This window comes from Phacochoerus africanus, chromosome 13 (assembly GCF_016906955.1).
Source record: "Phacochoerus africanus isolate WHEZ1 chromosome 13, ROS_Pafr_v1, whole genome shotgun sequence".
NCBI classification, from domain to species: domain Eukaryota; kingdom Metazoa; phylum Chordata; class Mammalia; order Artiodactyla; family Suidae; genus Phacochoerus; species Phacochoerus africanus.
Window position 1 is genome coordinate 69,418,178 of NC_062556.1, and position 23,043 is coordinate 69,441,220.

General features: G+C 41.6%; 1 protein-coding gene across 1 annotated transcript in view; it reads right to left on the bottom strand.

Moving 5' to 3' along the window:
* The window catches only part of NALCN (sodium leak channel, non-selective), a 311,653-nt gene that overhangs the window by 108,322 nt on the left and 180,288 nt on the right, over positions 1-23,043 (bottom strand). The window contains exons 14-15 of the mRNA XM_047756274.1: positions 20,362-20,499; positions 4,703-4,777 (exon numbers count right to left, since the gene is read on the bottom strand). Coding sequence (XP_047612230.1) covers positions 4,703-4,777; positions 20,362-20,499 — 213 coding nt within the window. The remainder of the gene's footprint in view (positions 1-4,702; positions 4,778-20,361; positions 20,500-23,043) is intronic.

Here is a 23,043-nt window from a genome sequence, read left to right on the forward strand (position 1 = left end):
CATGCATCCCATAGTGAATGAATGAACTGATTCTCTGAGCAGGCGGTGTGGCGTCTGCCTTACAGTCAGAAAACCCGTGTTATCCCAACATAAGTACTATACAAATTAGATGAATTTGGGCAAGACATGCATCCTTTTGCATATTAGTTTCTGTGTCTAACATTCAGGAGTAAATTCAATACTTTCCTATGAGGTGCCTGGCACGGGTGATTTTCAATAGGTAATATTTATGATTGTAGATACTGCATATCCTCTTTTTTGTTACTTTAGTTTGAGTTCACTGGTGAGAGATGGACAAAATCCTGAGAAGATTGAAGGCTTGACTCAGCTCAGGTGTTTAGGTGAACTGACACGCTGGCCACACCCTGTCTCCTTGCTACTGCCCTAAATCCAGAATAGCTTCAATACAGGAGACAAGACAGAGGTGGAGATGAAAGCCCCCAGCTAAGGCTGCAGAAGAACATTAATCTAGTGCTCACATTTTAAAAAGGACTCAGTTTTTTGTTGTTTTTGTTAAAAACAAACAAACAAACACAATCCATAAGAAAGAGAAGCCTCTTTACACGCCCACCCCCCACCATGCTTTGGGCGCCATCAAAGACCAAACATCATCCATCAAATCTGAACCAAGACTCAAATGGGACCTTGATACAGAGCTGGGGAAACAGTTCTAATTTCAGAGCTTTGAATTTAATCTACACAGACTGTCTATACTTCCTTTTTCAATGATTCTTTCCCTGAGGCTTCTCTATGGGATTTTTTTTTTTTCTCAGAGTTTAATGAATTTTCTTCTGCTTAAAAGAAAACCTTTATATCTGTCTTGCACTGAATTTGCAAAAGTCATTAAAGCTGCAAGAATTCTCTTCATTTTCGAAGTGTGCAAAATTCCACCTACATTCTCCGGAGTTTTTTGCTACATCACTGAGCATCAAGGTCATTGTCTTGTACTACTGTTTAGAGTTTAGCAAGGTTTTTTGTTTTGTTTTTTTTTTAAGCCTCTGTATGAACTGATTTGGCTTCTCAGCAGTCAAATTATATAGTCATAGCCCATCTCATTTCTAGTCAATTTTATGATCTTATGAAAAAAAAAAAAACCCCTTATATATCTCTATGGATCTCCAGGTCCTGTATTGGGTTTTGGGGATGCTGAAAAGAGAATCATGGTTTCTATTTAATTAGAGATGGGCTCACATAAATTACGGCAGCCTTGCAATGATTGCTACTTCTATATTGCTGCTAGGAAAGCCAAAGATGAATTTTATGTGGATGCATAATTGGCATGATTTTTCAGAACATTATTTATTTTGAGGAGGGACAAAGGAAAAGCTATATTAGGGGCTATTAAGGCACCATGCTGGTGCTGTCACGGACAGGGTAGGCTGGGAATGATCAGTTACATCTGAATCTACAAAAAGTCTTCTCCAAGCAACCTTTTTATTGTTCCCCTTTGTATCCTATCTTAAATTTTTTCTATCAAAATGTCTTCATTAAACAATAAATAATTCAGTGTGACTTTTTTCCTTAAAGGAAAGCACAGATGAAGAGACTTCAGAGCATCAGCATTAGGGAAGCAGTGCTACCACCTAGAATTTGTATATTTCCAGTCCGAAGTATTCAAAGTTGGCGTTTTAGTCTGAACATCTGGTCTTACATCAGGTAAAAGCACAATTCCTTTTAGGCTTCCTCAAGTGTTAAAAAAAAAAAAGGTCCCTGGTCCTCTAGTTTCTCTTGAAGAGCCTCACAGGTCATCAGCATTCCTGGTTGGGAAACCTGGTCTTAAAGGGCAAAGAGGTGACTTCAGAAAATAATGGGGAGAAGGTAAGTATCTTGTTTCACTGAAGAGGAATACAATGTACTGAACTTGCCCTTGGAGAGCAGCTCCCTGAAAGGTTCAGGCGTCCTTGGCCATCAGGCAATGTGACTAGGGATTCAGTCATATTTTTCCGCCTTACCCTCTATTTATCACCCCATTGGCTTAAAATCTGTGCTCTTTCCTTTAATTTCATCTCTCAAATGTCCTCGTTCCGCCTTCCCTTTCTTCTCTCCCATTCTCGTTTCTCCACTATACTGTTCAGCTTTCTGCCACTGTCTCCCATGCTGACTTTTTTTTTTTTTTTTTTAACAGCCAGACCTATGGCACATGGAACTTCCCAGGCTAGGGGTGGAATCAAAGCTGCAGCTGCCAGCCTACACCAGAGCCATGGCAACACGGGATCCCAGCCACATCTGGGACCTACGCCACAGCTTGCAGCAACCCTGATCCCTTAACCCACTAAGCAAGGCCAGGGATCAGATCTGCATCCTCAGAAACACCACATTAGGCTCTTAACCAGCTGAGCCACAAGGGGAACTCCATGACTTTCTTTTCTAATAGCCTCGTTCAGTGTTTCATATTTAACTTCTCCACTTCAGAGGTGACTCGTGCTGGTTTCTCTTACTCAAGAAAAATGTCTAGGCACCAACGTGTGTATTTTAACACAACTGCTTTTACCACCATCATAATAAAGTACCTTGACAGTCTCAAGAAGCCTCTCTAAAATATTAATATGCTGCAAGCACTTAGGTCCATGTCTAAGGGTCACTGCTCCAGGAGATCCCCCCAGCAAAGAGGTGCTTGGAGCAATGACTATGTCAATATTACCTCTGCCAAAGTCCTAACTCTAGTGGTTCTAGTCAGATCATCTGCTTTCAGAGGGGAAACGGAGGACCGCTTTGGTAGTTTTAGTGACTGGGTCACTTAATTCACCTCCATTCATCAGAAAACTGCCCCTCCCATCAACAGATATTTCATAAGATAAGGATGTCTCTGTCATCTAAAACATCATTATTTATCAATAAGTAATTAACAGTCCTGTGAGTGAACCTCCCCAACAGCGTGACCCAGGTCTGGCATGCGTATGGCTTTAATGTGACTCTGGATAGTGTCCAGGTTGAGTCTGGGCTTTTGGACCAAACTGCCTGGGTTCAAATCCTAACTCTGCCACTTATTAGCTATGTGACCTTCAGCAAGGTACTTAACTTCTCTGGGCCTTAGCTGCTTCGGTGTAAAGCTATCACTAATACCCGCATCACATGGTTGCTGTGAAATTTAAATAAGTGAAAATGCTAATTACTTGGCACTGAACCAGTGCTCAGCAAATGCCAGCGTAGCTCTAAGAAACTACAGACGGGTTGGTGGAAACTACAGACGGGTTGGTAAAAGATGAAAAAAAGATTAAACTGCCTAAAGACAGACTTTGGAAGACAGAGTGGTTTCTGGAACTTGAAGCATTCAGAAAATCAAATACTTTTCCACATTTTTCAAATACTTTCACATTTTTCCCATCTTCTTCCCCAGGAATAATAAAACTAGAGTACAATCATTTCAATCCTTAAATAAATACCAGATCTGTCAAGCAAGGCCTCAGGGAGCTCTACAGGAACAGATATGTATTGGTTGTGCCTAATTATACGGTTGGTCCATTTCAGTTCGGAACCCACTAGTTCCGTATTAGTTCCACCGCTGGAGCCGTGGGAGGGTCTGCACAACGGCATTAAGGACTTCGCAGCTCTCATCTGAAAAAGCCCGTCCCCGTTGCCTCAAATGGAAAAGCTCTGGAAGAAATCATGTCCACCACACCCAGAAAACCCTCTGCCTGTGCAGCTGCAGGACAAGGAAGAATTTAAGTCTCTCCTTGATAGGCTCACAATGGCCATCACTACAGACCTGTTGGTTTTTTTCCCTCTTTACTAACCACGCTTGGCTAAATGCATAGGCTTTGAAAATGAACAAGAGTAATATGATGAAATGCTTAAGGTGACTTTCAGATATATAAACATCCACAGACAATTTCAATAGGTTATGTCTTTGCTTTGTTAAAAACAGACTTGATCCTATGTGAACATTCTGAAAGTGCAGGACCTTCCTCAAATTCCACAGAGGAGTCTCTTTACTGAAGTAATATCCCAATGACTTCAGTGCCGGGGAGGGTGAGCTGAGAATATTTTGTCCTGGGACCCCTCTCTTACAAATTCTGCTTCTTGAAGGGTCTACACTCTTCAAAAGAATCCAATGTTCAAGCCAAGTATCCTCCATGTAGCAGAAACTATGAGAATGATTCATCACACCTATACTTTTTCTGCCACCGATACCATAATCTTCACGCATCTACACCTACATTTTTGGGGGTGTGATTATCAATGCCATAACATTCAATCTGTTATCATATATACCTGGGCACAGAGGCGACCAATTATTCTATCCCATTTCTTAGAATCACGTTGGGCACCCAGACTAAATTTCCCTTTAGTGTCTAGTGGTCGGGCAAATTTATGCTTCATATTTTTATGATGATGATCAAGAGTATTACATATAATTATGCCAAATGCTGTCTGTCCCCAAAGCATATCACTTCCAAACAACCTCATTTAATGGCAGAAGGAGAATCTAAATTCAATTTACTATACTATGTCTATCCTAATTTTACTCGACATTAATATAAAATATTCATAGGATAATTATACAGCAATAAAAAATGTCCTTTGTTGATATTAGAGAAGGTTAAACTTAGAAGAAAATTATTTGCCCACTTAGTCTTCATTTATTAAAATCTATCTTTTTTTTTCCTTTGAAGCTTCAACTGCTTTCCTATTACCAGTAAGCATGTTTTGCCCTTATTTTTTTAAATGCAGGTTTTAAAAAAATCCCCCATACATTACTTACTTGTTTTAGCTTCTTTAGATCTTCATCAAGTTCTAAGTTGTCCAAAATAACAGCAACAAACAAACTCAGGAGGATCTATAAAATGGTTAAATAACAATGAAAAAACCCACACGCCATCAGTATCAAGTATATATGATATAGAATATCTACCTAAAATATCACTACATAGACTGCAATAAACAAACTTGTAGCTGTGAATGCAGCACAGATATTTGAAGGTATTTATCACAAACACATTAAAGGCAATGCATCTGTCAACTGAAATAAACAATATAAAATATTAACTTGTTTTATAAAGCAGGTTTAAAGTGAAAATTAAGCAAACAAAAAAAAAACACTCAACAATCTTACTTTTAAGACTGTAGTCAAAGAAAATAACATGAAGTATTGATGGAAATTATTATATACAAACGTGCCTAATAGAGTTATTTGTAAGAATACCGGAAATACTGTCTAGCTTGATATAAACAGCTAATACAGTTTTGGAGATCCCGATTATAAAATTCATGCAGTCACGACAAATTTCCATTGTGGTAGCTCGTCCCCAAGGTGGCCCCTTGGTGCCATCCTCTCCGAGTCCCTGGGGGTCACAGTCTTGAGAAGCCCCTACCATGTTGAATATGGCCCGTCTGTGTAACCAGTAGGTTACAGAAATCGTAGGTGACTTACAAAGCCAGGTGGTAAAAGATCCTTTGGCTTTTGCCTTGCTCTCTCTTGAATCACGCCCTCTGCTGGAAGCCAGGTGCTATGCCCTGAGAACACTGAGAACACTCAAGTGGCCCTATGGAGAGGCACAGGTGCTAAGGAACCAAGGCCAAGGCCTTCAGGTGGCTACAGCCACAGCCAGCATCTGGGACTGCAAATTCATGAGACACTCTCAACTAGAAACACCCAGCTAAGCCTGTCCCAGATTCTGGACCTGCAGAAGCCTGGAGCTAATAAATGTTTATTGTTGTAAGCTCTTGTTCATACACTCTGTTATAGACCAATAGATAACTAATACACTCAGGAATTGTAACAGTATTGAAAGAAATGCTTACAATATTAAAGAAGAGTGGGTATGGCAGAAATGTGTGTACACATAAAAATAATAGAGAAAATGCTTGCAAGAGTTAACTTAGAAATGTTAATGGTGCTTGCCTTTGTAAAACATACTTTTTTCTCCCTTTTCTTTTTCTTTTGCCATATTTCCCCAATTTAAAAAAAGGCATATGCTTCATTTAGAATGGGTTAATAAGGTAAAAGAAAGAAAACAACAAAAAATAGAACTTATATTTGAATGTCTAGTCCGTTTTCAACTTTGAATCCTCTAAAGTCCCACATTTGATGATCTATAGTCTTCCTTTCAATTTCCCTCTTAGCAAATCATTCCCATTTGCTAAGATCAGACTGTTAAGCATAAAGGTAAGAAAGTTGAGGCAATTTAGTCATTACTCCTAAGTACCAGAGAAATGATTATGCAGAAGTTAATGGCTAGCTAGCTCTCTTCCAAATTTAAGGAGTACATAAGTAAAAAAAAAAAAAAAGCCGTCAATTACTAATAAGTTTTGAGAGGATATGTTTGGCTTGGAGTTCCCATTGTGGCTCAGTGGTAACGAGCCCAACTAGTGTCCATGAAGACAGGGGCTCCATCCCTGGCCTCGCTTAGTGGGTTAAGGATCTGGCATTGCCGTGAGCTGTGGTGTAGGTCACAGACACAGCTCAGATCCCACATTGCTGTGGCTGTGGTGTAGACCGGCAGCTGTAGCTCCAATTCGACCCCTAGCCTGGGAATCTCCATGTGCCACAGGTATGGCCCTAAAAAGACCAAAAAAAAAAAAAAAAAAACAAAAAACCAAAAAGGATATGCTTAGCTTGGGACAAGTGCCAGCCCCCTTCCTTTTAATAGCTACGGCCTTGGGATCCTACCAGAATTTAGGATACAGAATAGTCTAGATCGTAGGTGGTGTTGTTGTTTTTGTTGAAGTATAGTTGATTTACAATGTCGTGTTAATTTCTGCTGTTAAGCAAAGTGACTGAGTTATACATACAGGGAGTTTGGGGTTAGCAGATACAAACGATTACATATAGAATGAATAAACAACAAGGTCCTACAGATCACAGCCTTTTTTTTTTTTTTTTTTTACTGACGTCACCATGTCTGTTACAGACATGTGACAGACATGGGAACGGACATGTTTAGTCTTACTCTGAACTAGACATTATTCCATGCAGGATATGTCATAGTTCACGCCACATCTAGCTCTCTTCCTGTGACCTTGGAGTTGACCTTGATGTTCCCATGACAAATACTATGGGAGAAGGAGTCTCCAGTCTCCTGCATCCTCACCCAGATGCAGAGAGGCCACCTGGGGGGCTCTGCTGTGGGTCAGAGTCTCACGCCACCTCTGTCCCTCCTGGGCACTCATGCAGGCCCTGCTCCGTGTCCTAACCTAACAGCTTTTCCTATCTCCCTGGGGAAGGACAAACACAAAGCTAAAAAGAGAAAAATAATTTCCCTGATTTAAAAAGGGAAAGCCACCGTTCTCCTCCCTTTTCTTAGAGCAGTTCCTTTGTAGAAAATTTGTGCTTATAAATTCTTCCTCTGTCTCTTTGAGAGATCTATAAGTCTTTTAATTAATTAATTTATTTTTATTTTACTTTCTTCTCTTTAGGGCTGTACCCACGGCATACAGAAGTTCCCAGGCTAGGGGTCAAATTGGAGCTGTACCTGCTGACCTATGTCACAGCCACAGCCACGCCAGATCTGAGCTGCATCTGCCACCTACACCACAGCTCATGGCAGTGCCGGATCCTTAACACACTGAGTGAGGAAAAGGGATGGAACTCACATCCTCATGGATACTAGTTGGGTTCAGAACCCGCTGAGCCCCAACGGGAACTTCCTGTAAATCTTTTTAAAAGCTAAATAAGTCTTATTATTTCACAACCCAGGAATAGTGTCCTAGGCTCCCTTCTCCCTGCGAAGGTGGGAGTATAAGTTAGCCACTTGGATCCACATTGGGAAACTCCCTGTTTATTATGGAGACGTGAAAAGTTTTATTTACCTTTGGATAAAGGCAATTAGCCATCACGGATGGGCTCCCCAGTCAGCAGGTGAGTTTAGGGGGAACTGACTTTAACAAATGGTGCCACAGAGTCTTGTGACTTGAGGACTTTCTTGAGGACTTGTTTTCATCCTGAGGGCGCAGATGTGATGTGGGGATGTGCATATAGGGTGACACGGCTTTGGGGTTGCTTTGGCGGGTTGTCTGGGATGCTCATCACAGGCTGGGTTGGTGCTGATTCATTAATAAAACTTTCTTTCTTTCTTGTCTACCTTGGTGGGGTTTTCCAGATTGTCAGAAGATTTTATTTTTAATTATTTCCCCAACACCAGACAGATGGCTGGCTAGTTAACGGTCCTGAGGTTATGCTATTTGATTAAATTCAACAAGCCATTGATGGACTCCGTCGCTGGGTCAGACGCTGCCTGGTCAGGAGCAAAAATGCAGCAGCGTGCTGACCGCTAGGAAGTCCACAGTCGAATTAAGCAGATGCGGGTTGGCAGCCTGGTGGAAAAGAACACCGGGCTTGGCGACCTTGGTTGGTAAACAGGTTCTGCCAGTCATGAGCCCATGGTTTCAGCATCCCTCATTTGGAAAATGTGATGGCAATAATAATAATAATAGTGGCTTGACAAATTGCAACTTCATCATTTTTTTTTTTCATTTAATCCTCCCCCAAGAGCCCTGGTGTGTGGTAGAGCCTATGTGAAAATACAGAGACATAAACATAGATATGCCAAACTAAATTGTTTCCTCGATGTCTTTACAAATCAACTGAATTTAGTCCATAAACCGTCTAGTTGTGTTGATGACTGAAAACCGAATCTTGCAACATGAAGCCATTTTGGTCCTTTAAAACTGAGTCACATTTGAGTTCATGCTCCTTCTCTTCGTAGGGCTGGTTTAAGGTCAGAGATGTGACTGGCACTGGTGTCTGGTCCACTGTGGCTGTGTGACCTGTCCTCCGGGTGCTTATTTGGAGGACTCTGGGCTTTCTCTCTGCTGAACGGATTACCACCTCAGGTCCTGCTGCACCTGCTGAGACCACTGATTCTCAGGGACACTCCCTGTGTTCGCTTCCTGGGGCTTCGGTAACAAACTGCACAAGCAAGTCTGCTGTGACAGTTCTGGAGGCCAGAAGTCCCAAAGTGAGTTGTCAGCAGGACCACACTCCCACCAAAGGCTCTAGGGGAGGAGCCTCCACTGCCTCGCCCAGCATCGAGTGGCCGCGGGCACTCCGCGGCTTGTGAAGCAAGCCTTCTCCTGGCCTTTTCCTCTTTCTCCCTGTGTCTCATCTTCATCCATCTCTCATAAGGACACTTGTCACTGGTCTTCGGGTTTACCCTGCTAATCCGGGATAATCTCATCTCAGGATCCTTCATTTAATTGCCTCTGAAAGGACCATTTTCCCAAATAAGGTCACATTCACATGCCTGGGACTTAAGACATGCATGTATCTTTGGCGGACTCCATTTCACCTCCTCTCCTCTCCATGCAGTCTCTGGCTTGGACCACTGTTCTTTTCTCCAGCCTGGCTCTCAACTCTTAGAGAAGTTGGGAGTTCTGCCACTCCAGGTGGGAGCAAAGGGAAACCGGTTCCTGGGGCATCCTGTAGGCTCTCTCTCTCTGCCGAGACCTCTCAGGCAACTCCCCAGTGCTGTTCAGGCTGCCCCTTGTCCATGTGGGGCCCCCAGTAAGGGTTTCACCTCCTCAAGTTCAGACAAGAAGTGGTTACAAGTCTTGGTGTCAATATACCCAGCTTAGCACCAATACTGCTGTTGACCCTGAGTGTGGCATGTCACCTGACCACTGAAACATGTCACCTCCTCTCTCTCCAGGCTCCTCTGCCTTTGTCATGCTTCGCCATTAAACTGTGAAGGAAAAGTGGAGCTGGGGGGTGCTGGCTTGGGAAGGGGGTACACAAATGAGAAGACCAACAACCAGAAACTAAACTTAATTAGAGTGTTGCGTTCAGTTCTGTGCCACCTGAGCCTTTCGATTTCTGAGATCTGATCTGGGCCGATGGGTTTGGGTGGCTCCTCTGAATGCTGCTCATTAAAGCTCTGAGGGGCTGATAAAAAAGTTCCCTACAGGTTCTACTAAGATATCGAGATACTGAGGAGAAGGAGGGTTTTGGCAGGAAGAGAAGAGTGAGAAGGCTTTCTGGTGGGTGGGGGGGGCAGGGTAAAGGCTGGGGCCAGTGAGAAGTAGGCAGGTGGTTGGCAGTTTGCCCAGATGCCACCAAGGGAGGCAGGGAGGTGTAAGAGGGAGGCGGTAATTAATGATCACGAAGTGATGGCATTAGTTTCTTTTTCTTTTTCTTTCTTTTTTTTTCTTTTTTTTTTTTAAGGGCCGCATTTGCGGCATATGGAAGTTCCTAGGCTAGGAGTGAAATCAAAGCTACAGCTGCCAGCCTACACCACAGCCTCAGCAATGCGGGATCCGAGCTGCATTTGTGACCTACAGCACAGCTCACAGCAACACTGGATCCTTAACTCAGTGAGCAAGGCCAGGGATTGAACCTGCATCCTCATAGATACTAGTTGGGTTCATTTCCGCTGCGCCACAATGGGAAGGCCCATTAGTTTCTTCCCTGTTCAGATTTTCCTTTCAGATGTTCTGCTCTCTCAGGCATGTAATGCAGTCATTTTATTTTATTTTTCAGATTTTGATTTTTTTCTATTATAGTTGTTTTATATTGTTCTGTCAATTTCTGCTGCACAGCAAAGTGACCCAGTTATTTTAAACTGGCTCATTGAAACAGGAACAGTGTTAAGTGCAGTTTGATAAAAAGTTATTAATATGTACTGCTTTGTTACTTTATTTAAAAAAAACAGTACACTTTATAACTTCTTTTTGGAGGAAAGAGAAAAAAGCTACCCTCAGCACAGGAGGCCAGAGAGAAGTGGATGATTCTAGCTGTGCTTTGTTCTTTTCGAGGAGATAAGAGTTTGATTTTCATGGTAGAGAGAAGGCAAGACTCAAAAAGGAAACACTTTGGCTTTGCTGGGAAAAATGCCCAAGGGCTTTTTGCAGTTAGGAAGCCCCTGGCTAACAGCATTGAGACAGGTGCGTGGGAGGAGTTTTGGCAACAAATTTAAAAAACAATGTTCAAGACTAAAGATTGCTTTAAAAATATCCTTAAGCCTAAATTCATTCCCTGTCTTTGAATGTTTCAGCTTCACTGAGTAGTTAACAGGACAACCTGATGGCAAAAGCAGAACCCACACTGAAAAATGTGTGTGGAGCTCGAGTTTCCTCCTGAAACTCTGTTTGCGCAGGGACAGTGATGGATCCGTGTTGCCATGATCCTGACGGCTTGGGCACCGTGCTAAGGTGACAGCTTGGCACTCAGGGTGCCAGATAACTAAGTTCTGGCTCTGACTGTCTCTCCAGTGTGGAGAGAAGAAGCAGGAGACGCTAGATCTACAGCTGACTGTGAGGAGGTGAGAATTACTTTGTAGTTCTTTTCTCAGACTCGAAAAAGGTGGCAATAACCACTGTGATGGGAGGAAGCGGTTTGGTTTCCACCATATTTAATTTACATTGTCAGCGAGACATGACTTTCCTACAAACCCAGTGCTGTGCAGACTTCGACCTGAGCGTGCAGCCTGTTGGCCATTTCTCCCCCTAAAAAGTCACAGGAGTGACTCATTCTTTTTTATTTTTATTATTATTTTTTTGTCTTTTGTCTTTTTAGGGCCACACCTGCGGCCTATGGAGGTTCCCAGGCTAGGGGTCAAATTAGAGCTGCAGCTTTCGGCCTACACCACGGCCACAGCAACGAGGGATCCAAGCCACGTCTGTGACCTACACCACAGCTCACAGCTATGCCAGATCCCTAACCCACTGAGCAAGCTCAGGGATCGAACCCGTGTCCTCATGGATACTAGTTGGGTTTGCTAACCATTGAGCCACGATGAGAACTCCTTTTTTATTTTTTTTCAGAGCCTAATTCTGAAAGCAAGAACGAATCCTCAATCCTCTCCATGTTCCTTTTTTTGTTGTTGTTGCTGTTCTGTTTTTACAGAAAGCCGAGGTAGTGCTCATGAATCTGAACCCATTACACTGATGTCTGAATCTTACCTTCAGCCAAGGTCTAGCTGCTACCAGTGCCCCCTGTGCTGTGCCAAAAGGTTTTCCAGAGCCATTAAATGAGATTGACAGGGTTTATATTAAATGTTACTAGTATAATACAGGAGTTTTTCAGATATTTGTCACATTGACTCATAAGAGTTGCACCATTTGCATGAGGCTCTTTTGCCTTTACGCTTTGCTGGTTCTGAACTACACAGTCAACCTGTTGTGTGCATATTTATTTTTCATAATTTGGATTTATATAACATTTAAATGTCTGATGGGGCACGGAACACTAAACCACTATTTTTTTCATAAGGATGTAATTTCAGGGGCAGAAAAGGCTAATGATATATCCCTTCTTTTCCTCTTAAGTTTTGTTAAATAAAGCACACATATACTCTCATTACAATGGTATTTAGCATGTGTCATTTTAAAAAAAGGAAATTCAAATTCATATCTATATTTTCACGCATGGGCTACCTGGCACTTTGAACAGATCTACAACACTCCAGTATATTAATACGCAACGCACCTATTTACTCTACCATGTAATATACAGTTGATGGAATACTGTCATTTCCTTATTTCATGATCCACATTGACAGGTGATGAATCACTAATGTCAGTGAAAAAGTAGAGAATAACTGTTAAAAGAATCCAGGAATCTAACGTTTTATTTTTTTCTCAGACTATAATGCCTGTTCTCAAGATACTTTTAGCATCCACAGTGCCGTGTGGAAAATGCCACTGTCAGGTCTCTGGATGCCCGGCAGAATCTGTAGGGGTGACGGTAGCCACCCCTTGGTGGGGTGCTGACTTCCCAGCCTGGTGGATTTCGAAAGCAAGGCGTCCAGGTTCAAGGTGGCTCCCGCCCCCCACGTGGTAGCAGGTGTTTGGCTGCTGTGATTCCTTCTGATCTCTCTTCTCCTTCTCTAACTCCTCCTCTCATTCCTTACATTCCTGAAAAGGCCAGACTCACCTGAGCTAACATATTTGCCATGTTTAAGCTTGATACTTAGAGCCACAGACAATTCCGTTTTCTTCTGTCTACGCACAATGCATGTCAGCGAAATTCAATGAACGACTGAAGCAGTGTCTTCTCCAGCATCATTACTGCCTGGGATTTTGTTGTGAGCAGACCCCTCTGTGCAACGCGCAAGGGTTCTCTGTTGAAGAGAGGAGCTGGGGGAGCATGATGCAGGCTCCTGAAAGTTACAGTGTGTGTTTTTTTTTTAAAGAGGGTGGCTTTACCTTCTTAGAATGGGTTTTCTTGATGGAAAATTCCCATCTCTGTAGCTTCCAATGGTATTTTACATTCTCTCTAACTCTGCAGAGAGTCCGGTGCCCTCCCTGTCTGTCTTGCCTTTTCATTTCCATTTCTTCTCCGAATTTTCCTCTTAGGATCTTCTTCTTTTTAACATAGCTTTTTAAGATAGCCCTTTATGTTCAATGTCACCTTTAATCTTATTTCTTCCTCTGTTGTGAGCTTTATTAATAATTTCTATTTTTTAAAATTATTTTCAAGTATCCAGCAGAAGCACAGCAGGAATCTGGTCAACACCCCATCATGTTGTGATTTTCTTTTCCTTTTTACCATTTATAATCACATTCTCCTAAGCTGTCTTGCAGGCTGTCGTTGGAAACAATTTCATTTTTCACATAGGTCAACAAAAAGTCAAATGTAATCAGAGCAATGCAAAATGGGAAATGTTCAACACAGATGCACTTTTAAATGAATTCTATACAATCAAGTTATTTAATTTACACTTTGGAATGCCCATTTTTGTCAGCAGAATATGACTATTCTCTGAAAGCTGCCACTACAGAAGCAAAATCAAGAGATTGCTGTGTTAATTTCAGCACTTCAAAGGTAACAAAAAGACGATCCACAATGAACGCCTAATTACATTTTCTCTCTTTCAGTATTCACATCACAGGGCTTTCCTTTGAAACACTAATAAAGGGGAAAACACAGAGGAAAAAAAAAATGAGTCTCTGCACTGCCTAAGTCTTTTATCATTCTTATCCCCAAATCACTGGCAAGAGTCAGGGAAAAGATGGATTTCACAAGCATTCGGCCAAATGCAATCAGCCAGGACAGAAACACAGAACACGTACCTGGAGGATGAGAGAGACATTTTACAGGGACAATAGATAATGGTTATAAATATGCATTTGTTCTACACTTAAGCTTGATTTTCTTTGTGGGCTGACAAATTGGTGCCCCAGGGGGCAATGGAATAGCCTGCTGTTTTCTATTGCAGAGCAAACTGCAGCCAAACTTTTTTTTTTTTTCCTCTGCTTTAGGCACATGCCTGTCCCTGAGAAGACTAAATCAGGAACTCCCCAGGTTTTGCGGCACCCCCGGCCAGCATGGATAAAAAGCAAATCAGAGCTTGCACATTTACGTGGACTTTCTTTCCTCTCTTCCAATTCGAGTTAAAATGCTTTGCAGTATTTTGCAAAGAAAAAAAATAATAAAATGCTCATTTTAAGCTAAATTCAAGCCTAAAGACAGATGTTAACTTTTAAATGTTCAGTTTTTAAGGGTATATGATGCATATATAACACAAGCCTAGTGCCTCCAAGCACATATGTTGGTCCACAAACCATTGCCAGCTGTCTCACTGCCAATACTTTCAAAATTTGAGATCAGATTGATCCGGAATGACTGGGAAGCAAATGTTTATGATGTGCATTGATCCCACAGCAAGGAACAGCATGGCTTCCTGCCTCTCATCGCCTGTATCATTAGATTTTGCATCACAGCTTTTACCTGCTGTTGGTTTGTGTTTACTAGTCCAACTTCTGTACTAGTTATAGGCTCAGAGAGAATAGTTATAGGCTCAGAGAGAACAAAGAGTAAACCCTTTCCCTCTTTGGCCAGGAGGTAGGTTACTACTAATACAGAGTAGTTGAGATTCAGTACAGCTGTGATGCATGGAGTTGGGCTAACTTTATAGAGCCCATTATAGTAACCAGTAGGTCTGAGGACATACAAGACAATAAAACAACTGTCAATAATGTTTAGGCAAAATCGCCTGTGACCTGGGGATGTGACTTTAGTCCCTAGACTTTTTGGGTAGTACAGAAGTAACACTTTCAGTTTTAATAATCTAGTTATAGTGTTTCACTAAATTATTTCACTCTCATTCAAAACAGGATTTATAAATTTAAAAATATGTTTACATTAGACATCATAATCAGAGAAACCAACTACAAAGCTCAATGTTTTAAAAATTTTGCATAAATCTGGATAAGAAAAATTGATGTGTTTTGTTTAAACTATGCATTTCATCCAGCTTATATTACATATAAACAGAAAATTGAGATGGGTTAAAGATCTAAAGGTGAAAGGCAAAAATGTAAAACAGAAGATGATAGAGGAGGATATTTTATTACTTCTGGGTGGGGAAGAACTTGAGTCCAAATTAAATATCGACCATAAGTGAAAAACTGAGAGTTTTTTTCTTTTGGCCTTGCCCACGGAATGTGGAAGTTCCCAAGCCAGGGACTGAACCTGCACCAGAGAAGTGACCCAGGCCCCTGCAGTGACAACACCAGGTCTTTAACCCACTGCACAGGAGAACTCTAAAAACTGAGAGTTTTGACCACATCAAAATACAAAGTTAAAAGCCTTTCAGACAAATTGGAATAACAAGATATTACCTAAGAGAAGGTATTTGCAACATATATAGTAGTTAAGCGGTTAATGTCCAGACTCTATTTACCACTCCAACAGTGAATCTAAGAAAGACAAACTAGCTATTAGGAAAAGTGACAAAGCATGTGATCAGGTGAGTGACAAAGAGGATAGCCAATAAACATATAAAGAGGTGCTCCCTTATTAATAATCAAGGAAGCCCCCCCAAAGCAAAGTGAAAGCAAAGAGATATCACCGTTGAACTCATACAACTGTCAAAATCTTAAGAGTCTAACAAAATCCAGGCTACGTGAGAATGTAAGGACACAGGAATTCTCGGCCACTGCTTGCGGGAGTGTAAGCTTGAGCAGTTTGCCTGTAGAACAGGTTCTGATAGTAATATCTTAGACTTTGAGGGCTGAGAGGTAGCAGTGAGAGTATTACGTAGGGCCCCACAAAACCATTTAAAATGCACAAACCATTCTTAGCTCACAGGCTGCAGAAACGGAGCCCAGGGACTGGGTTTGGTGTATGAGATTGCAAACCTGTGCCATGGAGACCTTTGGGCAGCAACCAGGATCCTGTGTTCTATCTACTTTCTGGCATGTACCCTAAAGAAACTCTTGCACAACTGGACACAAAGTACAAACATACTAGTCCTAATATTATAAGAGCAAAAGATTGGAAGACAACTGCAATATCTATGAGGAAGGCAATGGATACGCAAAAATGGCCTATACAGTCAATGGACTACTGTATGACCATACATGTGAATGACTGAATTAGCTTTCTGTGTATTCAGATTAGAAGATGTTGAAAATAATATTTGGTCAAAAACCTAACTGAGACTATACACAGAGTTTGATCCTATTTATTCTGAAAATTGCTATTCCTGATGATTTGTAAGGAGGGACACACATGACCAAATGTAACGTGGCCTCAGCATGGAGTATGGTCATGATAGCCATAGGGTGTGAACACCTGTCTTCTCTCCAAGGGATGGCTGCCAGTGCACAGGAGCAGTGCTGGCCAAACACTGATCTTAAAAAGTAAGGGTCTACATGTGATATTACTTACGTGTGGAATCTACAACAGGCCACAGATGAACCTATCTGCAAAACAGAAAACAGACTCACAGACATAGAGAACAGACTTCTGGTTGCCAAGGGGGAGAGGGATGCACTGGGAGTTTGGGGTTAGTAGATGCAAACTATGACACTTAGAATGGATAAACAATGGGTCCTACTGTGCAGCACAGGGAATTATATCCGGTCTCTTGGATAGACCATGATGGAAGACAATATAAGAAAGAGAATGTGTGTGTGTGTGTGGTGTGTGTGTGTGTGTGTGACTGGTTCACTTTGCTGAACAGCAGAAATTGGCACAACACTGTAAATCAACTGTAATTAAAAAAAATTTACAACACCAAAAAAAAAACACAAACAAACCAAAACAAGAAGGTAAGGGTATAAAGTGTTTGTAGATGATAATCTTAAATTAAAAACATTATACATTTTTAATGGATATATACATGTGTAGGAAACTACAGAACTGCATTGATATCAAGATGCAAATTTATTTTCATATTTTAAAAATCTGAAGTTGGGATGCATCTTATCATCTGTGCATAGTTTAATTGTTGGGTTTTTCAGTTACTGTCACACACAACGAGAGCCTTTTTAGAGTTCATAGTATGTTAAATTTAGTAAAATATGATTTAAAGACTGGAAGACAGATCAGGCCAAATTCCTCATCGTCACTGTCTGGGAGGAGGGGCTTGGGGAAAGAGGAAAAGAGAGGGACTTGGGATAAATGATAATTAGGCTGATCAAGAAATGACAAACATCTACAAATGACAAACATCTGATATCACAATAACATTTTAGCATGTATTAACATAGAGCTTTAAATGTACATAAGATCTTACTTAAACTTAAAGGAACTAAGTGTTGGTGCTCAGCTATGATCAGCCCCTTTACCGTGGCCAAGTGAGCCTCAAAAATACAAGCTCCCCTCACATGAACATGGAAACTGTGGAAACCCTGTGGGCTAGGCCTCGTGACCCTCACTTTCAGATACGACACTGCACAGAGAGCAGGGACACTGTCTGATTCTGCCAAAGTCATGCATCTCGGGACCAGCAGACATAGATCCTGAGTCTACGTTTTTGGACTCCAAGTCTGGAGTCTTGCATACCACCATAATTACCAGACGGCCCTCCCTGACAGGTAGACTTTCCAATTCCCCATGGCTTTACGGATTTGAAGAAAAAATTATGGACAGAAAACCCCAAACAATTTCAATTATTCAGTCTTAATTTAAAACTACTTTTTGTTCCATTTTGTTTTGTTTTCGCTTTTTTTTTTTTTTTTTTAGAGCAGCACCCATAGCATATGGAAGTTCCCAGGCCAGGCCAGGGATCATACTGGAGCTTTAGCTGCTGGCCTACGCCACAGCCACAGCCACAGCAACGCAGGATCCACGCCACATCTGCGACCTACACCACAGCTCATGGCAATACTGGATCCTTAAGCCACCAAACAAGGCCAGGGATCGAACCCAAGTCCTCCTGGGTACCAGTCAGGTTTTTAACCTGCTGAACCACAGTGGGAACTCCACGGGTAGACATTTCAATCAGGAGAATGAAGGCAAGGAATCTGATGTGGGTTTTCAAGCTGTGCTCTGTAAATTCCTAAAGGCTCAGGTGACTCCACAGGAGTCCTTGGAAGTGCATCAGTATTCCACAATCAGTGCCATGGTTTTGGCCCAGTAGGGAACACTAAGACTGCCCAAGATGACTGTATGTCAGATTCAATACTTTATTTCATTATCTTAGTGATCCCTGGAGAAATCCAATTGGAAAAAAATTACTTTATTACCTGATTTACTAGGCTAGATCATTTTTCTTCCTGCTTACACACTGTGTTAGTCTTTGCCTTAAAAATGAAATCTCTAAGTGTAAAAAATCTGCAGTGGGCAAAGCAGGAGATTACCTTGTTTTAATAGATAAGTTAGATTATTCCTATACATAGATAATCTCCGCCATCTATCCTGCATTTAACCCATGATCAGTGGTCTCCAAGCTATTCTGTAGTTTTAAAGGAACCTAAACACAAAAGTAGATGCTTAATAAACATTAGGGGAGTTTATGAGTAAATGAATGAGTGAATGAATGAATGAATGAATGACACAGCTTAGAGGTCCTGGGAAGGAAGATGCAAAGGCTTCAGGGTCGATTGCCTGTCAACACCAGTGCAGCCAGATTTGGCTCTAGACGCCAGACTTCCATTCCCACTGCTTAGTGTTCTTTCCTTTCGTGAATATATTTTTTTTTTTGGTCTTTTTTTTTTGCTATTTCTTTGGGCCGCTCCCGCGGCATATGGAGGTTCCCAGGCTAGGGGTTGAATCGGAGCTGTAGCCACCGGCCTATGCCACAGTCACAGCAACACAGGATCCGAGCCGCGTCTGTAACCTACACCACAGCTCACGGCAACGCCGGATCGTTAACCCACTGAGCAAGGGTAGGGACCGAACCCGCAACCTCATGGTTCCTAGTCGGATTCGTTAACCACTGCACCACGACGGGAACTCCCCCCTTTCGTGAATATTTTTAAAGCCACCCAATGTAAACAATGCCAGAACTATTTCTACATGGTTCCACTACTTGAACCCAGGACTTTCCACTCCCTAACAATGTGTCCTCAGACAGATTTTGATGGACATGTCTTCATTGGGAAGGCCTTGGCCCATAACAGATGTGACCTCCAGTTTAACCCATCTAGTTTCTCCGTGCTTATTTGATTCATAGACATTTAGAACGGCAGGGACCTGAGAGCACGTATGTAATTTGTTTGATGTTAGTTGCTCCTGGCAGAGGTTTAATGCGCTGCAGGGATTTTCAGGGACAACGGCAAGCTTCATAATCTAGGGAAGCAGCAATATATAGTTGTAAGGCCACACACTGACCCGCTTTGTGGCGTTGGACAAATTCACAGTTTCATCCTCTCTAAAGTGGGAATATTATCTAATTTGGTTGTCCAAATAGTAGGAAGAAAATTGTAATGCATTGTGCAGTCCGATAAAGAGTAGCAGTAGTTTATACTTCGTGTGTTTTGGACAAAGAATAATATTCTAGGGACTCTCCTTGGAACTTTTAACCAAATATTAGAGCTGAAATTTGGTTCTTAATATGTACAAATTAGAAAGATCTGAGAATTACATCATTAACTATGTCATAGGCCATATCTTGTAACTTTTTCCTTTCTTTTTAATAGAAATACAACTAAGAGAAAAATCCACTTGTATGACAGAAGAAAATTTTTCCTGGATTTTGGTATTTAGTTTATATCAGCTTTTGACCATATCCACAGCTCTGTTCTTTTTTTTTTTTTTTCCCCCCTGTGTTTCTTTTAGTCACACAAAGCACAGTAATACTGAGCTGGTTTCTAATTAACTGATTGCACCCTGAGGTCTCCAGCTTCTGTCTTCAGTTTAATTACAGCTGAGAAAAGGATGCGGTGAAACTGAAGAGAGTGTCTCTACATGATAAAAAAAAATGATAATTCTGGTTTGATCCCTAGATCACCGTGGGTGTGAATGCATAGGGATGGTTAAGTCAGTGCATGGACATGGGGTTTCCATGGCGTTCTGTCTTGTTTTCCCCCATGCAAACCACTGGTACTTGATGGAGACAACTTCTGTCTGAAACCTAGGGGGCTCCCGTAGTTCTTTGGCTCACAGAAATCGGGAATGGAAGAGACCTCTGCATGGCACTACTCTACCTTGGTTCTCTGGCTCTCATTCTGAAATGGAAAACAGGCCAAAAATCTGTGGATGCTCATCTCCACTACGAAGTGTAAGCTACAGCTGAAAAGCAACGCTAAACTCACCAGAGTGGCAAAGAGGTGATAGAGAATGAAATAGATGGCGACCACAGGTGCCCACATGTGGCCCACAGCATTTAGCGTTTGGTCCATGACGTCAACCCATCCTTCCTGGGTAAGTATCTGGAACATGGACATAAATGCCTGCCGAGGAAAAGAATGGAGGTATTAAACAGCGGCTTTGGGCTTGAATGCAATTTAAAATTAGTACGTGGTGTTTGAGGACTGGGATCTCAGTATTATTAATTTTCATCTGATTCATCAAGGAAAGAACAGTCTTAATTCAATAGATAGGAAACGGCTAAGAACAAAGATCCGAAAAAGCGTGATATTCAACCATTCAGTGTGGGAAAAATGAAAGTAATTATCCTGAATTAAAATTAGCTTATTGGTGGTAAATACTGCTGAGCAAATCGGAACAAAATCAGGAACTTTTGCTTATTGCCTTTCTTGTTTTTCCTTTTTAGCAAGCTAACTATTTAACATTTCCAATAGATTACTGGTTTTTTTTTTTTTTTTTTGCTGCTAAGCACAACTTATTTTTATAGTGAATTACATTTGATTGTCCAAAGGCAAGTGAGAATAATAACCTGTTTACTTTTATAGTATCCATCTATCACGTTCTTTCAGTTATGTTAAAAACACAGGACTCTTTAAAAAGGAAATATTTCAAAATGATATGGGCATGCTGGGCAACTTAACAAAAGATGATCACATTTTCACAATGAAAAAAAAAAATTCAAAGCAGAGTCCAGACCAAGGAAGAAACTAAGACGAAACATAAAATAAAATAAAAATGAAAAAGAGCGCTCCCAAGAAATCCAGCCAAGCCGAAAGACTCATTCACTCTCTGCAAAGATCTTTAGTCTGTGCCATTCCTACACGTTTTTCTTACTAAATGTACAGTTCCACGCACATCTCTGACTCACGCATCCTGTACACAGCAGTGGTTAATAAATGCTTCTTAATGAGGCCTTATGATGACGTCGGGGAAAGCGGACAATTGGCGTCTAGTGACTGTAAAAGACATCTTTATGGGCATTAGTGCAAAGGAAGATGCAAACGGAATTCTCATTGTATTGAGAGTCTAAGAAATAAAGCCCAAGATAATACAAGATGGATAAAATAGCAAAAAATCATGCACCTTCTGTCCCTAAAACCTATAGAAATGAATAAAACAATTAATTATCCACCTGGAAAAAAAAAATGACATCAGCCATAACCACACAAAGAAAAGGCCACAATTTCATACCATTATCTTTGAATAGCAGCTCCTAGGAGAGTCTGAGGGAGGAAGGGGTGGGGGGAATCACAGAAGGGGCGTGAACACTCTAGGCTCGTGCCTCAAGCCTGTTCTCCAGAGGTCGGGAAGGAATTAAATTGGAAAAGCAAATCCCCAAACATGTGCTCGTCTCCCCCAGTCTGAGGAGCCTCGGGCCATGGAGGTGAGCACATCTCTGGAAAAGTCGTAAAATCTCCCCCAAGTGTAAGAAGGAATTCTTCCAGCCCTTTTGTCAGACGCAAGCCAAACCGCTAGATCGCACCGTTTTTATTTTTCCCAGCTGGGAGGAAGACTTGAGCAAAACAATCCTAATTTCTGAAAACCGAGGATCTCTCGTAATAAACAACATTGTGGCATGGCGAAAGCAGGAAGAGAGAAGAGGAAAATAGAAACCAGGCAGGAAGAGGAGGCCCCAGGGGAGGGTGACAGAGGAGGCCCCAGGGGAGGGTGACAGGGGAGACCCCGTTGTCCTCTCCTGGTACCCAGAGTCCCCAGACCAGCAGAATCAACCTGTCCTCCCTCTCGGAGTCAGCGGAGGATGAGTGACGCTGGAAGGAAGCTGGTGAATTAGAGGAAGTGAACGCTGAGCCCAGGAGAAAAGCTCTGTTACTCTGATAATCTCTTAGAGGCAAAATGGACCCTAATGATAATCTCATCGGACTTACTCTTTTTGAAGATAAGGAAAATGGGGTTTAAAGATGGGTGATTAGCTCAAAGTGGCACTAACAGAAGAAGCCCCAGCAACGATGCTTCCAGTGTAAGTACATTTCCAAGTATTGCTTCCTGTCCGAGAAATTCTGGAATCTACTACTTCCCAGGCCTCATCGCAGAGTAAGCTCACTTAGCAGTTTTCTTTGCTAGAGATAATTCAGTGACCTTTTTTAGAAACATGGCATTTATTCAATGCCCAGCACAGAGTGGGTCTGTTTGAACAGAGGAGCAATGAACTGTTAAATAAATCTGGACCTAGGACATCAGTTGTTTTTTTCTCTTATCCTTCGTCCATGTGCGAAACACTTTCCCCTCGAGTTAATTTTTCTATAATCTCTTTATCCGACAAAGTGTTTTGTTCATGAAAGTATGAAGTATGTTGTTAGCGGTACGTGAACACAGCATCAACATGAGCGAAGACAATATAATACTTTCCTTGCCAGGGTGCCTAAGAGAATATGAGCTTTAACTCATCCTAAAAATGCTTCAGAGACATTTTTCAATATGTCATTTAACCTCATAAGTACGCCAGCATGTATGATTGAGGGTGATTATTTTTTCCCTGTGTTTACTTTTCTATTGAATATTTATTATATCCAAAGGCAAGGAGCACAGGTTCCAAAGATGGTTCACGTAAAAATGTCGGATTGCTGTATCTTCTTCAACAGAGATGTCACCAGTGTGAAAATGTGAGG